Consider the following 17,258-nt stretch of genomic DNA (forward strand, 5'->3'; position numbering starts at 1 on the left):
AAGTCCTGCAGTGTTTGTTTTACTGTATTGCCACTGATTTATTCGTGTTTTTCTTACTATTAAGGGGCAATCTACAGTTGCACAGTAGCATAAAGTTATACATATACATTACAGGAACATAAATGTGGCAACATATCTTATAATTCATTTTCAACTTAAGTGACTTGCATGAACTGATAGTTTCAGACTGAAACACTAACCTAATATGCAGTAAGTAAATTAAAATGAATCTGATTCATCAGAAGTGGCCAGAACAGCTTTAGGTCTTCTTGCATTGACTGTCCGAATCTCTGTAATTCCAGCAAAGCAATGAACAACATTACTTTGAAATGTGTTCACTGATATGGCGTTTTGATGGTTGTGGCTGAATTGGCTGATGTGTACTATCAGATGAATGCAGAGTCAGGAAAAGATTTTATTTAGTTTATGCATTAACTCGTTATTCCGTGTATTCTGTGCATATTTTCAGAAAATAGGGAGACATGAACAAGGATCTATAACAGACGGTGCAATTATACATCGGAAAAATTACTAATTGGATGTAACAACATTAAGAAACCGTTCTCGTGTGTGCACATTTCTGGATTTCCTCCAGTCCATGATGGCCATCTGTAGCAGTTGAAAAACCAGCAAAAGCTGCCTGTTTATTCTTTTAAATGACAAGGGCTTAATAAAATTATAATAATTATTATTTTTGAGAGCATCCCATGCTAAGCAGTCACACAGAGCAGGATTGAAAGGAATCCTGAACAAGTCAACAAAAGCAGAGAGATGGAGAGAAGGACTGACCGTTTTGAAGTCTCTGAAGGGCACAAACTGCACAATGTCTCTGAGGACCGGCTCGCCCTTCGGTGAGCGTAGGACTCCATCGTCTCCATCCAAAATTTGCATGTCTGTGAAGTCGGCATTGCCCACACCAACAATGATTATGGAGAGAGGCTGGTAGGAGGCTCGTACAATGGCTTCACGTGTGTCTGCCATGTCAGTCACTACACCATCCGTGAGGATGAGCAGGATGTGGTATCGCTGGAAGAAGATAAAACCTTTCACTGTGAATTAATCCATGCTAACGTTAACCCATTTCAACCGCAACATGTGGTTCTAAGCTCAGTGTGCGCTGTCATCTGAAGGAGGCCTTTCATGCTGTTCTGGATCATTTTACAGCCTCTGCTGAGTAGAAAAGATTATGTGTTTGTGTTAGTTAGTCAAAAATGTTACATAGAAAACAACAGAGTCCAAAACAAATAATAAAAAAAAAAAGAGCATAAGATAAAGAACAACTAGATCACAAGCAGAGACACCACATCTGTGTCCGTGTGCGCAAAATTAATTTCAAGTGTGTAATTACTTGAGCAGCATGGACCCAGGATATTAACATGGAACAATGTACTGTAAACACTTCGGATTGGTCCAATGAGTCGAAGTTTGTTTGCTGTTACTGTTCAAAAGGCAGACTGACATTTAGGAATAAATTATAATGAAGGTCAGTGCAATCACAGTATGTGTAATAGTTCAGAACACAATGTCTGTGCAGGCGGTGGATCAAAATCCTGAGTCTTTACTCTCAGCATTAGGAAACATGAGCAGCAAGTAACTCTATTAGACACACTTTAACTGCTGTACAAAAAAGGAAATGATATCAAAATACGTTGAATGAAATATTGTCAATACAGCTCTGTATGATTTAAAAAGTACTACTTGTTTTATAATGGGCTCCTACTTCTTTTGGACCAAAGGAAATTACTACTATTAGCAATGCTGTCTTGAGGAATTTCACTGGGAGGCAAAAAGAAACCCCGGGAAAAACAAAAAGGCCGTATAAAATAAAGAACCAAATATTTCTGAGGAAAAAGAAAAAAAGAGTAAAAATGTGCACTCACAGAAGCATCTTTAATGTTGCCGTCACCTGCCGCCACCTTGGCTAGCCTGTTAATGATCGGAGCAACGTTGGTAGGGCCGTACAACTGGATCTTAGGAAGGCAGTTCTGGTATGCCTCAACCACTCCTTGGATCTCTGATCAAAGCAAGAGCGGATTGAAGAAAACATCATCACAGGTACCTACACCTGTCAGTTAACAAGTCCAGGCTGAAGTGTACAGTCAGATGACTCATTTGCTGAATACTAACAAACTTGGCCTGAATTATTTTTGTTGTTGTTTTTCACAATTTGAAGACGGACACTTTAGGTTTCAACCAATCAGTTATGAAATCCATGAATATTATCACATTAAAACACTAACTTTTAAGTAAGTACAAAATTACAGAGAGACAGAAATGGTTGCACCTAATTAGTTTGTGTTATTTTACCGGTGGTGTAGATGCTGTTTCTACTACTATCAGTGGAGGTAAACAAAGCCCTTCAACCTACCTTCACATTCATCATCCTCTGGGTTGAAATTAATGGCAAAGTCATGGGACACCTGTGAGTGGGGAACGAGAGGAGAAAGTGTGAAAGGCTTCCAATTTAGGATTTGGTGAAGAAATCGAACCTTTTTTTACTTCCATGTTTTGTTTTTTACTGCAATTCTGTTAAAAAATGTTAGGTGAATACAAACGTTTGATCTAAATAGAATCAAAAAGAGCAGTTGACCAAAACTGAAGACAAGTTTTCTGTGTGCTCATGTTATTCCAGTAAAAATTACAGTTTTTCAAATGGACCAACTGGCTGACTGGACTGGACTGGACTGGGAAACACACATTTGGCTTAGAAAATTACAAGATAACGAACTGATTGAAACTAAGCAGTTAAATACCCGGGACGACAATGATGATGATAAGAAACAGGTGAGTACATGGCTGAACTAAATCTAACTAATGACACAGGAAGTGAAACAAAACATAATGCACACAGTAAAACAGGAAACACATGGAAAAGTCATATAAGGTAAACACAAGACAGCAGGATAATAAGACACAGGGTAAATATAATAGTGACTCACATCGCGTGGTTGTCCAACAAGAGGATTAGGTTTTGGGTTTGTTTTTTTTAACTAATCAAGGGGAAATACTGCATTTCCTAAGATTAGTCAAAGGCAAACTAGATCAGATCAGGTGGTAAACAGACAACAACATCAAGAGTTGTGATTAAAATGTTCATCAAATATTGCCGAAATTTGACACGTATTGTTTTTTTAACGAGGCTTGCGTATGTCCCATAATGGTGCAGTCTATCTATGCTATTTGTATACATATCCCGAACCAATTATTCGTCACACTATACAGTAATGAGCATAAAGCATGTATTACGTGCTTAATATCTGTTTTTTTTAAAACAGGCTTTGCACCCACTCTTCTTTTAAATGTTTTTTTCCCTGCAATCCAAATGTCAGATACATTTTGTTTATCTCAAAGCTGTTTAATTGGCAAAAATAAAATCCCCCTCTCAATCCATCCTCTCACAAGAAACTGTTTTTTTTTTCCCACAGGCACCAACTGTCAGCCAGATCAGTGACAACTGACTCTTCTCCAGCTGGCTACTTTTTTTTAACGTCACTTTTGTAAATCACGTCTATAACGTGATTTACAGCCTGAAGTGAGTCACAGTGTAGAGTGTTTAACAACAGACTTTCTCACATGACGCAGCAGTACAACACCCAAGTGTAACATTAATGACATTATAATGTCTAATAATGCTATTAACAGCCGTCTCCCTTTTAAATGGTCCATTTGTGTGCTTCTGATTGTGCCTCTGGTTCACATATAGCTTTCAGAGACACTTAGATGGAACAGAGCATTTTTAGGCACTGGTAATATTATTAGTTTCATTTGAGCTATTCCAACTGTTGTATGACAGTCAGACATTAATATTACAATCTTAAAGAAACTGTAGTGTTCGTAACATTTTTTTTGTTCCTTTGATCGTATAAAATACTGCACTAGTTGTTGTGAATGTGCCTCTGTGGTCAGGAGATTATTTGCATGAATATGTGCCACACTCACTCCTGAGCAGTTTGCATTCAGCAGGTGGCTCTAATGGCAGTCACAATCAAGCTAAAAATCAAGGATACTTTCCGGCCACCTGGGAAGCACATAAGAGGTCACTTGGAAGAAAACAACTGGCCCAAGACCAGATGCAAATGAAGATCGTGGTTGTTTGAAAGGCAAACCAAGGAGATGTACGTGCAAAAACAATCCTAATTTCATTATTGACTAAACCTTTGGAAGTTTTTTTTCTTCTGTATTTAAGATTTAAATAACACACATTTAATCACGAGTATCAGCAGTTACAGCCAAGAAAGGCTTCATAGTAAAATGAAAAAGGTCAAAGATTTTGCAATGAAATGTGTAGAAATAATACAACTCAACTACTTGTTACTTGTTTTGTATTATTTGTGCTGTGTTAGAAAAAATTATTTATTCTTTTTTTATTCATTAATTCCCACAGCTCATACTGTATGTGATAAATCTTTAGCATTAAATTAACATCTTTAATACTTATGCATAATGCATAATAAATGGTACCGCGGTCAGAAGAGCCCTCGCACTTCTGGCACCTAGTACAGTCCCTAACCTATGAGTCCACAGATGCACTTTATGATTTATCGAATAGCTTAATTTAGAATCACCTGCGCCACCAGCGACAATAGATCAACAGGACACGGTTTAAATAAAATTGGCTCCTGTGAGGAAATCACTGCTATGGCAAATTCAGAAATTAATAGTTTGCATTATTGAGCTGCAAAGCTGAGCATGATTGAAATGATAATTATGAGTGTTTCCTACTGAAGAATAGCACATTACAATCTTACATTAAACACAGGCCCTTCTGGTCTGATAGACTATGTGAGGATGGTGTTTCGTCCGTGTGTGTGTGTGTGTGTGTGTGTGTGTGTGTGTGTGTGTGTGTGTGTGTGTGTGTGTGTGTGTGTGTGTGTGTGTGTGTGTGTGTGTGTGTGTGTGTGTGTGCTCACTGTTCACATGACAGACATCTCCCAGGGGCTCTATTCAGAATCACCGAGGGCTTTCGGTTCCCAAAGTCTAATTTGCTTAAACAAATGCTCTCACACTCATGAATTCTTATGTAAATTGAGGATCAACACTCTGGGGCTTCTGTGTCATTGTAACGTGATATTTTCTCGAGACAAGTGGATATTTTAAGACGAGGGGCTTATGAATAAAAATACCCTCGGTAATTAGTTTTAAATGTGAAATTTTGAATGACAAATTGTGTCCTGGAACAGGTCATGAAAATTGGCTCACGTAACGTCAAATCCCAGATTAGTGGAAAATACCTGGTTTCGGTAAGAGCACACTTCTATACAGCACACATCATTATCACTGGAAGAAGCACAGTGTTTAGAACAGAGGAGTAAAAAGGGAGAACAGAGATGCACACAAAAAATACTCACCTCATAATTCGGAGGGATTCTGGCGCCGAACCCCAAAGCTGAAAATCGCTTGTCACTGAAACGATAAGCAAATTAATCAGTTACAAATTAAAGCAACTGCATTTTAATCTGTGGTTGCCTTTTGATTGCAATCTGGAAAATATTGATGGCTTATCCATCTGTTTGTATTTCTGAGGGCATACCTCATGCTTGTTTGCATTTTAGAACGTGTTAAAAGCTTGAATTACAATTTGAAATCTGTCCCACAGTCAGTGCAGACAGCATTTGCACCTGTTCACAGAGCTTCTAACGATTTTTAGCCTCTTCATTTTTCACTGTACCATTTAGATGGGAAGATATTACTTCAAAAGTCTGTTAAGCTGGATTCGCTGCCTCCAGTCAGAGGCCAGGGTGCACAGTTTGTATGAATAACAAGATAGTACACTCCAGATAAAGTGTATTATATTTGCCCACTACAATTTTATTTGCGTGTCTGAATTCTAAGTATGGATATCCTTTATGAAATGAAAAAGCAACGTCCTGTTCAGCTTTAAAGTAAACTTGAACCTGACCCTGAACCCCACACCTTCTCAGCTGTAGACAGCAAGTGTTTGCAGCACACTAATGGGATTCAGTGCCTGTAACTCCACTGCACAGCAATGCTGGAAAGTTACTCACAGTTACACAGTACCTGTGTGGAATATCTTCCTCTAGCATTCACTCAGACATTCAAACATGAAATGCACAACAAATGCACACTACCTACAATACAAGACATGATTTTTATATCTTCATGACATATCTTACAGCTCAGCTTTGTTCTCGTTGTCCTGTTTCCATTTTTGCTCTTTTGATTTGATCTGTTTTGAAAGCCATGGGTTTAACCAGGCGGGATAGGAGCAAAAGACACATTTGGGTTGCATTATGGAAACTGAAGGATATTGTTTTGGTCACTCACTTTCTGTTACACCCCATTAGAGCATCCTGTTCATTAGCTTTATTGAAAAAAAAACTACTGTATATGCAGTATACAAATACATACAGTAATGCCTGTAAAGTAATCTAATGTATTCCGGCAAACAAAAAGTATTTACAGTAATATTTTGGGAATTTCTGGGCATTTAGAGTAAGCACTGGAGCTGTCACGACTTGTTTTCAGTCACATCAGGGACTCTTTGCCTACAGACAGCTTTGTTCTGTTATCAGGACATTTATCGATTTCATGCTTTCATCACTGACAAGCCAACCCAGCTCCGTGCAATCGCAAACAACATCTTCAGCTCTTGGTTTGGGGTTGAACAAACATTTTGAGATCATGTCTTTTATTCATTTATTCAGGACATGGTGTGGGTGCCTCAGAGGGTGGCCAGCAAACTGCACAGTGTTAGGAAGTTGTGTTATTTGGTGCATGGACAAGTGTTGATTGGAGAGCTGTTTATCCACTTATAGTGGCTAATGTGGCTTTGAGGCAGCTTTTCAGAGCTATCAGAAGTGTTCGATTAACTCTGGTGTTTGTGGACTTACATAAACACTGGCACAGAGATGATTTTCACACTTTCAGAGGGAGTAATAACTCTTAACTGCCTGATAACTATTGAAAGAACTAACTTCAGCTTGACAAGTTTTAGTTGTACTGCAATTAGTAATAGCTGTACCAGGATTGTTATTTTACTACCACAGAAATGACTGGTTATAAGGGCCTGAGCAGTAACAGTGGGAAGGCCCCATTGTATTTGCGCCATTTGTTATTATTTATGAAGTAATGAAGCCTAAAAGTACTCAAAATTAGCACATGTGTAAAGTCTGGTGAAAAGTTACATATTTTATGGTTTCAAAATAGTTTTGCTCTATAGCGCCACCTAACACATCTTTAATGAAGTACTACCAAGACATAGTTCGAGCTACTTGAATGAAGTTTGTTACACACGAGTGGGGTCCACTCATGGAAACCCAACAGGAAGTCCACCAGGCCTTATACTTTTTTGAACTTTTGACTTTGTCCAAACAACTTCCTCTTTGGCCAGTTTAAACTTCAGATGTTGCCTATATTAAAGTGTGGCGCTTTTGATTGTTGTTGAAGGGCATGTTGGTGAATTCCAATAATTTGCCATGAAATTTTGATTGTACTATTCCTCTCAGGCTGATTGCATTCACCTTAAAACCAATGTGGTGATGCATGCCATGGTGCCATGCCTATTCTGCATGAAAGAGGAAATTGTTGTTGAAGTGCTTGGCAAGCTTGAAAAGTCAAGAAATTTGCCCCACTTCTCAAGCCTAATGACAGCTTTCTTGTTTTTTTGGGGGAGGGGGGGCTCTGATCACTGAATATGGTAAAACGGCTCCACAGCACCACCTACAACATTTCAAAAAATCATCCCCTGCACTGCATTTCATCTATCTGTCTGAAATTTGGCAGCCTCGTGCAGTGTCCTGAGATCTCTTGGAACCATAACCAAAATCCAACAGGAACTCAGCCATTTTGGATTTAAAGTGTAATTTCAGTGCAATTTATTTATTTATTTATTTTGCCATTTTCAGGCCTTTTACATTAAAAAAATCCTGCTAAAGATATTTTCAGACATGATCTTTGGTGAGTCCAATCTAAAGACCTTAGTAACATTAAATTGCAAAGCTTTTGAATTTTCGTAAAAGGTCATGTCTGTTGTGACCAGAGATGGGCAGTAGCGCGTTACTTGTAACACGTTACTGTAATCTGATTACTTTTTAAAGTAACGAGTAAAGTACGTGCATGTGCTACGATGTAATGGGAAATTCACCGAGAAACGCCCAGATTCTTTCACTGACCGCTGCGGCACACCTGCACCAGGGCAAACCTCCGCCTACCCCACTCCTGCTTTACAGGTGAAAATAGAGCAAAAGGACCGCTAGTCTTTGACTTTATTTATTTTCTGCTGTGTTTCACTTGCATCTATTTGAAAGAGTGAGTGTAAACACAAAAAATATTTTATTTTATGTGCTGGAATGTGCAGAAAATAGGTTTAAATGTTAAACAAATTTCTTCCAGTCAGAGAATGTTGCATATAATAAAATTTTTACTTGATGCATAAAGTTAAAAGATTAAAACTGATAAAACAAGTTTTTTAAAAAAAGAGACTTTTCCATTTGATTACATTTTGTATGATGGATTATGCAGAAAAAGCAGAATTGGGCTGAAAGATCTATCGCTTTATTACCTATTCAGGTTGTAAATCGTGTTTTTAAAAAGTAACTAAGTAACTAAGTAATTAATTACTTTTGAAAATAAGTAATCAGTAAAGTAATGGGATTACTTTTTGGGGAAGTAATCAGTAATTAGTTACTGATTACTTTTTTCAAGTAACTTGACCAACACTGGTTGTGACTCGCCAAATGTATTCGCCACAGGAAACACCAGAAACTCAGTTGTACATTGTCCAGTCTCTTCCAAACTTGACGTTTGATGGGACTCTGGAGACATCTATGTGCCTATATTACGCTGCACTTATGGCGCTGCCTAGTGGCAACAGGAAATACGCGGTGTGTGATAACTGGCAGTTCCACGCATGATATACATAAAATAGTTAATGGGTATTATGCATCTCCAAGGTACTCATTATTGTTGTTGTTACCATCTAAGGACTTTGCCATAATCTGGGACTATAATAAATTATCAGCTTGTAGTTTCAAGGCATCACTGATTATGGCTCACAAGGCAAACAGGTGCCCGTGTAACATTAATGTATTCTTATTTTTGAATACGTGTTCCAGCTAATGCGCTAAAATACTCCAGTAACAGTGCTCCACTGACATTTATAGACTTCCTGTTCAATAGATTGGGCAAGTGATACCACAGTATGAAAGCAGCTCTAATATCCCCTTCAACAATTAAATGTTTTCAACTGAAGTTAAATCCATTTTCATCGAGGAAAAAAAAACAGCCTTCCTTTCCAACTGAATACAGGCTTTACTCCCACGATTTTGACCTTTCAAACACATCGAGGCATTCTGTATCAATGCAAGATAATAGGAAAGAAAAAATGTTTTGGGTTTTGTATTGGTTTTTACCAGCTTTGCCAGTGTAAAGAAAGAGCTTTAATGAAAATATTTTAATGTGGAAGCAGTTATTCAAGCTGAGCCAATTTTGCTTTGGCGTGTATTCTGTTCCTGTTATTGTTTACATAGAAAACTGATTATCCTGGCCCCGGGACTGTTGTGATAACACAGCAAATACATTTCATGAAACTTATTAAATATGATATGACATAGGATCGGCCCAGACGAGAGAACAGAGGAGACTGGCCACAAGTCATTTTCATCATATGAATTTTGCCCAAAGTCCACGGAGGTCACAGTTTTCTCCTCTTCATCAGCACACGTGAGGAGCCACAGGGCGATGTGCCCGGTGTAATAGCCCTCTCAGCAAGGTAAACGAGCCTCTACCCACACAGACAAAAGCTAGTCACTCCAGCTCTGTAATGCACTCCTCTGCACGGACTCTAAAATCCCACATCACCTATATTCACTAAAGGCTAAAAGGTTTGCTTGCCCACATTTTACACCTCAATAACAATTCCAAGGGAAGGGCTGCCTACACTTGCAGCCGCTGTTGGCCCAGAGACATGTTTCCATGTATGATGCTGGTGTGCATCAGTGTAAACATGGATGCAATAAAGCCACAAAGATGAACTGAAAATTCACAGGCAGGATTTCAGTGTCTCCGGCGCTATCGCTTGCATGCTATAATTAGCCAGACAGTGCTCCTGATATTCAATAGGAGGATCTGCATAAATCAGGAGTTGGGGTGTTAATCCTCATCTGGCTTACTTTTGACAGATGAGAGGGTCTTTCTCCAAAACAGATAATATCACAAATTATTTTTCATTAATTAGCAAATACCTGCAAGTATCCTAAAGATATTTTTTTACACATCGATACTGTAATATTTGTGCTCTGTTGGCCAATCATTAAAAATACATGTGACTGAAGTCAAACATTATAACTACAGTACATCAGCCAGTATTTACAGTAAGAGGAATCCTCAGAGGAAAACAGGCTTCATGCTGCACCACCTCTGTCTTTACATCAGATTCTACACCATGCTGTTATTTCTCCAGCCATAATGCCTCCCACTTCTTTTTGAAGTGCCTGCTATCCTGGTGTCAGCCCCTATCTCAGCATGTGTTCGTCTGTATCAGGGTAATGAGCCTGTGCGAGCTAAGAAGGAGGACCAATCGCTGCAACAGATGCTGAGAAGAAACTGTATCAGTCAGCTATCCACAGGAGAAGCAGCCACATGCAGCTTCCTATGAGAGCAAAGAAACTATGACAGACATGTAAAACAGCACGACAGCAAGAAGCGCCACATACTCGCAGGTAGAGTTAGGCTACTACCTGTGACACGCAAGACTAAAAATATTTAGCAGCTACGCGGCAGGAAATGAAAGTTACATAAGAATGATTATGATTTGATCAACATGGCAGGAACAACATAGCACTGTATAGAAAATAATGAAATAACAGAAGGTACACACGGAGATGTCTTTAGTTTTTCGTTTTTTTGATAAAAGTTTTCTTGGCTGCACATCCATGATGACAATCTCCTGTTCCATAACATCTTAAAATGTGAACTTGCTGCCATGTTCCAGAAACCAGTCTGAGCTAATCTGAGCTTTGTGACATTGTGTTTTATCCTCAGAAGATGGGTACACTGTGGTCATAAAGGGATGGACATGGTCAGCTATAGTACTCGGGTGGTGCTCAGTTGGGACTAAGAGGCCCAAAGTGTGCTGAGAAAATATCCCCCAAACCATTACACCCCCACCAGGAGCTTGAAATGTTGGCACAAGGCAGGATGGGTCCATGCTTTCATGTTGTTTACATCAAATTCTGACTCTGCCATCTGAATGTTGCATTAAAAATAGAGACTCGTCAGACCAGGCAACATTTCTCCAGTCTTCTATTATCCAATTTTGTGCAAATTGTAGCCTCAGTTTCCTGTTCTTTGAGACACGAGTGGTACCTGGTGTCCTGTTTGAAGGGTTCCTGTTGCATTCCTATCAGCTGGAAGCACTCTGGCTATTCATCAATAAAGCATTTTCACCCAGAGAACTGCCCTTGACTGGATATTTTGGACCATTCAAATTCCAATAAATCAGTATTTTCTTAAATACTCAACAGCAACAAACATGCCAGGTTTAGAGTCACTTCCTCACTTCCCACTTCCCCATTTTAATGTTTGGTTAGAATTTCAGCAGCTTGTCTTGACCACATCTATATACTTGAATGAGGTGCTACCATGTGATTGGCTAATTAGATATTCGCATTGCCAGAACAAGTGTGCCTAAACTGGGTGCCAGTTTAGTTTACAGGGTGCTCAGGCTAAATCCAATGGCCCGGGTTCAACTCTAACCCAAACACTTTAGTCTCACTTCATTTTATTTATTTTTCAATCTACGACGCCTGAATGGATTCGAAAGAAATCCCCATATTTGATAATTACTCTCTGTCCATCAAAATCTGATGTCTGCAAGATTTAAATGCCGGTGGCTGACAGGGTGAAAAAGGTCAGAATGTCACCTATCTCGCACACAGGCAGAGGGAAGAAAACTAATGTTTACTTTGAAATTGCCTGATGTAAAATGACCGTAAAGGAGTACATCCACAAAACTGCATAAGTGTCCTTGACTGCTGCCACCAAGACCCATCTTCAAGCCCCAGATTAGCCTCATGCATAAATAATCCCAGCAGAGGCAAAAATTTACTTGCTCTAGTTTTTCCAGGTACAAACAGTTTTCTCATCTATAAGAAGATTAAAATGTATTTACTATCGTGAACGACGGTGTTTAAGCTGCAAGTTACCGCTGACTTTTTTCTTAAAACTGCAACCCGTCTGTTAGAGAAAATTAAAAGTGCCAAATTCATTTCAATGAAGGAATAAATGCGAGGGAAAGGAGCCGGTGGTCAATAGCTCGGTTCCCATAGTGTCACAAAAAACTGGCGAGCAAAGCTATAATGACCTGCAGGGTTCTCTGCCCTTCTGTTTCAACACTGCACTGTTTCCATTACAGTCCTAATGCTGTGGATCAGATGGAGTGGCTCCTTTCACTGGCAGAGATTCCACTGAAATGGCATGTGAGGAGCACTCTGCAGCTCTGCTTCACAACAGGAGACAGTGACAGTCCCTGTAGGCCACAAAAAGACTTTTCTGAGAAACAAAAGATTGACAAACCTGTCATAGTCTTGACAGATCTCCCCCACAGCTATCAGAGCCTTTAGGTACTCGTTGGGCTGGTAAGGGTTGATGTAGTGCAAGGAGCAGCTGTTCCTGGGGTCTCCATTGGAGGCTGTGAAGTCAATGGCAACCTGGTGGGAAGAGAAAGAAATTGCAAAGTGTGCAACATGAACAGTTCATCAGAATCAGTTAAGCTTTTCTTTTGGCACTTGACTTCCTGCAAAGACTTTTACTTGGTTGCTTGAATGCTTATTATATTCCGAGCCATTATGAGTGAGGGAGCCTGAAATAAACCTAATGGCAGTATAAATTACATGATCAGAGGTAAGAACTTGCTTCTTTTTTTTACGCCCACATAGACTGAAGCAGCATCACCTCCCATACACAGTAGATCCAAGCAGCTAGCTATTTCAACAAGGGAGGACTGCATCTACCACAGCAGTCCTCATGATTAACATGCATTGCTTCTCTGATCCAGCCAGAAAGCGAGAATGTGCACTACAGAGGGCAAACCAAAGGGCAAGAGTTACAGAACATTTGAATTTATTTCATGAAACTGCCTCCAAGAAAGCTATGTGTGCACAAACAAAAAGGTCAGGAAAGAAGGAAACATACCAAAGTCTTCATCGAGTAGCAACATGATCGGTGTGCCGAGCACAATATGTAAGTCATGAAACTAGGCTGCAGTTAACAGCATTCAGTGACAGCGAAGCGTCATTAAAGACAGTCGGTTTAATTTACCGTAAAGTGAATTTGGCATCCTCCCATGATGTAGTCTAAGAAGGAGTAGACTCTGTGAAGCTGCGAGGCAGAAAAACACAAATCTTTCAGGCAAAACCGCAGAAGTTATGATGTCACCAGGTCATTAAAGCACACCAAATCTGTTCGCTATAAAGGTAAGAAAAAAATGTTGTGCTGTATGCTGAAAATGTAGTGGAGACTAAAAATGCTCTGGAAAGTCTTCCCTTTATAAAACAATAACAGAAACAGCAGCAGTGTCTATACCGCTTTGTAAACTGAGACAATGAAACACTGACTGATTCTCTCTAGGGTGTTGCTTCTTCTGAAGCATGTTTCTGCAGGAGTTTCCTACCTTGAGGTCAGTGAGAATGACAACTCCTGAATTTTTATAGTTTCTCTTCTTCTGTTTGTACTTAGGATTCATACAGTCCCACGACACCTTGAACAAAAGCAAGTGAAAGACAAAGAACAAAAGCAACAACTTGTGGCATTTTGAACATATCAAAGCAGCCTGACATTGTTTTTTCCTTCCATGTGTGCTGGATTTCAGCAGAGAAAAATCAGAGGCACACTGGGAAAGGATAAAATTGTTACACAGCTGTCTCTCCCCTCCCCTCCGCTCTGCTCCACCTCTCCATTCACTGACCTTATTTCCACTGGAAATTTTCTGCATTTCCCTGAAACTGGCGTAGAATTCGCCAATGAAGTCATGCTTCCCCCTGGAGTCATGATCCCACACTAGGCACTGTGGCGCACACACACATACAGACATTGTTTACTACTTTTGACATACAACAACTCATTCATATATCCCAGGTATACTCATAGAAAATCCATATACAAATCAAAGTGATGTATTTTCAGTGTTCTGCCCTGTTTGCTGACCCCAGCTGAATCACGCTGGTCATGCAGTTTCTGACTCACTGACTGTGGTTTTTGCAGTCACAGTTCTAAAACGTTCCCTACCTTGAGCTTCCGGTCTTCATCGCAGCTGCACAGGGATATGAGTGACACTTTGAAGGGCTCCCACACTGGATTCAGGTTGTTTTTAATCACCTGTTAGAGAACAAGTACAATAACAACAGAAGTAAAGTGTTAGAAACACATTAAAAGCTGTCGATGAAACCGGGGTGGGAATGTGGTAAGGTTACCTCAGTTCTGTAAACAAGTTGCTCGGTTTCATCGTCATTGATTCGATAGATTTCCAAAAATGGGTCCGACTTGCTGAAGAGATCCTGCAGAAACAGAGAAGACAAAACTGACTAACCCACTAGATCTGGAGGTGAGAAACAACCAGTTTCAGGAAAGATTTTTCTTCCTTTACTTGCTGTAAATCAGAAAAGGAAAAGTCTATAAAACTAGTATTTCTCTGGTTTTCTTTTTTAGCTTTATTCATTCATGGACTCTCGCAGAGGTCAATATCTGTTAGATCAAAAGATATGAAATATCACATTTAACAGAAAGGATTTGGTTTAATTCAATTTGCAGTCTCTTCAAGCGTTTGCTAGCGTTTACAATGAAGCTGTGACGATTTCCACCCGGGCTTGGGTGCTTGTGATATCTCAGTATGCTTTTAGTATTTGTCCAGGTGATTTGTACAAATGTCTGCAGACACTAATTCATCGTTTGCTGATTGCAGGAGGAATAATTGTCAGGTAACTGTCTGCATGATTAAAGGACAGGAAGACGCAGCGTGGTGGAATTTTTGAATAAGACATCATTGAGGAAAGGGTTGATCTTTTATAAGCTTCTAAGTCATGCCATAGATTTTTCACTCAAGTATTGACATTTTCCTTCAGCAAATAGCTTGTACATGCTACGGCTGAAGTTCATTAGCAAAGTATTTGCGCTTTCCTTTGCGTGTTGCAACTTGCGCAAAGTGCATTTTAAACAGCCCCGGCGATCGGCTGTAATGAACACGATGAATTCAGATCAACTCACTAGTGTTTGTGTCCATTTTCAGTGTTAGTAAATGCCCCAATTAACTGAAAACACGTGGAACATTTTGCATCTTTTATAGTTATTTGTGGTAGCCTTGAATCATCCCCTGAGTCTCAAGTTCAGGCGTCTGAGAGCAGAGGCAACACTGATTATTGAGGTCAATTGATTCTTCTGGGAGGAAAACAAATAATTACTGTGTGTGCGTCTGCGTGTCTGTGTCGTTCTGTGTGCCTGTGTCGGCTGAGTGGGTGAGGGGGAGTTTTGTGTACAGCGAATGAGACGGTTAAAGATGCATTTCCCGCTACATTAGCCAGATACATCTCCTGAGGGATAGGAGCAAAAAAAAAAAAAAAAAGAGCTGTAAGATCCTTACTTTGTTGCCATGACAACCACTAGCCAGTGGCATCAGTAGCATGGACTCATGAGGCAAACATGTCAAAATTCAATTTCAGGTTCACAATAACTGTAATGTTTATCATTAGCAGTTACCACCATCTATCATGCCTCCTAATTAATCCTTCTGCTCAGCAACGTGAACGGGCTTACATTCAGTATTTACAGCAGGTTGAGGGGATGCAACTGATGAGCAGCTCATTAGAAAGAGTCATGCTTCAGTCATCATCTGTTGTCCTTGTTAGATAATTTGCTATATGCAAGCTGCCTGTCACAGCTAATTTATTTTGTTAAAAAACTACTTAAGAAGACATCCTGTCACTTGTAGCAGGAGGGCACTAAGACCCAGGCACAATTCAGGGGCCCAAGGTGAGAGCACCTGACCCTTTGAGAGGCTCATTAGGTGGGTTAGTTTTATTCCTGCTGTTTTACCTTTATTAGCTTGTTTCAGCTGGGATTATTTTACCGTAGGGATGTATGTGTAACCTGGGGTGCTGGGGCGTGAATGTAATAATAATTAGTATATAAGTAGTTTCGTTTTTTTGAACTTTCATCACGATCCTGGACCAGTGGTAGTCTCAAGGTGCAGTGAAGGTTGCCCAAAGTGTTCACTTTTAATCATTTTATTTCTCGTTCTTGGTAAACTCTAGCGCAGTGCTAATAAACAGCTTCTATTTGTATTTAGTGCTGTGGCTCCTACTGTGGGAGGTTATTGTTTTCTGTTAATATTTTATGTTTATGGTGGTACTGGTATTACTTTAGGTATTTTATGCTGGAAGTTGTGGGTTTACTTTGAGTGGAGTGTGGGTCATTCAGTCCAAGTACACTCCCAGCGTATCAGTTTGCTGATTGTCACACCAACATAGCGAGACTCCTTAACTTCTGACGTTTTGTTTTTTTTATAGGCTTGATTATACGAGCTGTAGTTACCCAGCTTGAAATAAAAACCTTTGTTACAGCATCTTGACCCATACTGATTGTTGGTTTTCTTATTGAGTCTCAACAGTGCAATTTATTCAAGTGCTCCACACTGATAAGCTGTGATAAGTTTATGGAAGTTTAAAAATCAGGGCATTCATGAGGTTCTTTTGGAGGATGCCCAGAATCTGTTTGTAGTGCCTGCATAACCTACAATATGTTGGATTACATGTGGTTAGGGACATGACTCCACATGTAAATATAAATATTACAAGTTTGCTTCTGCCACAGTTTTTGCTCTTGCCTTTCTGTGTTCACTGTTTTTCTCCTGTCATCCCAGCTGGTAGCTGTACATAGCTGCCCATCCCTGAGCCTGGTCTCTTCCTGCTAATAGCAGGAAGGGGTTTTCTTTCCAATATTTGCTTTGCAATCTTTACAGTTGCGAAGAAAATGGTTAAATGTATACATTGTGCTGATTGGGGTATCTACAGTTTCATGAATGGGAAAATTGTCTTATTAATATAAAGAAGGTTTCCAGTCGTAACTTCTTTTCTTTTTTTCTATCTAATAAAAAACACCACAATTTCAAAATAGACAACACCTCTCCTGCAGCTCTACATTGAGCATCCCCAATGAGTATCACTTAAAAAAAACATCTCTCGGGTGAAAGCCTTGAACCTATTGCACCACAACAACACTATCCTGATCTGCTCTGAAGACAGCTGGCA

At 39.6% G+C, this 17,258-nt stretch overlaps 1 protein-coding gene across 4 annotated transcripts in view; it reads right to left on the reverse strand.

Annotated features, from left to right (window-relative positions):
• Positions 1-17,258, reverse strand: part of cpne7 (copine VII) — a 35,509-nt gene that overhangs the window by 4,207 nt on the left and 14,044 nt on the right. For 3 of the 4 annotated variants that reach the window (XM_085453780.1, XM_085453784.1, XM_085453791.1), the window contains 9 exons: positions 14,430-14,513; positions 14,245-14,334; positions 13,631-14,023; positions 13,279-13,338; positions 12,535-12,668; positions 5,349-5,403; positions 2,369-2,420; positions 1,881-2,014; positions 790-1,026 (listed from right to left, as the gene is read on the reverse strand). In XM_085453780.1, the coding sequence (XP_085309906.1) occupies positions 790-1,026; positions 1,881-2,014; positions 2,369-2,420; positions 5,349-5,403; positions 12,535-12,668; positions 13,279-13,338; positions 13,631-14,023; positions 14,245-14,334; positions 14,430-14,513 (1,239 nt within the window). The remainder of the gene's footprint in view (positions 1-789; positions 1,027-1,880; positions 2,015-2,368; positions 2,421-5,348; positions 5,404-12,534; positions 12,669-13,278; positions 13,339-13,630; positions 14,024-14,244; positions 14,335-14,429; positions 14,514-17,258) is intronic. The other variant, XM_085453801.1, reaches the window with a different exon arrangement.

This window comes from Copadichromis virginalis, linkage group LG1, assembly GCF_057382275.1.
Source record: "Copadichromis virginalis isolate Kocher_CV1m ecotype Utaka linkage group LG1, C_Virginalis_male_GT1.1, whole genome shotgun sequence".
NCBI classification, from domain to species: Eukaryota; Metazoa; Chordata; class Actinopteri; order Cichliformes; family Cichlidae; genus Copadichromis; species Copadichromis virginalis.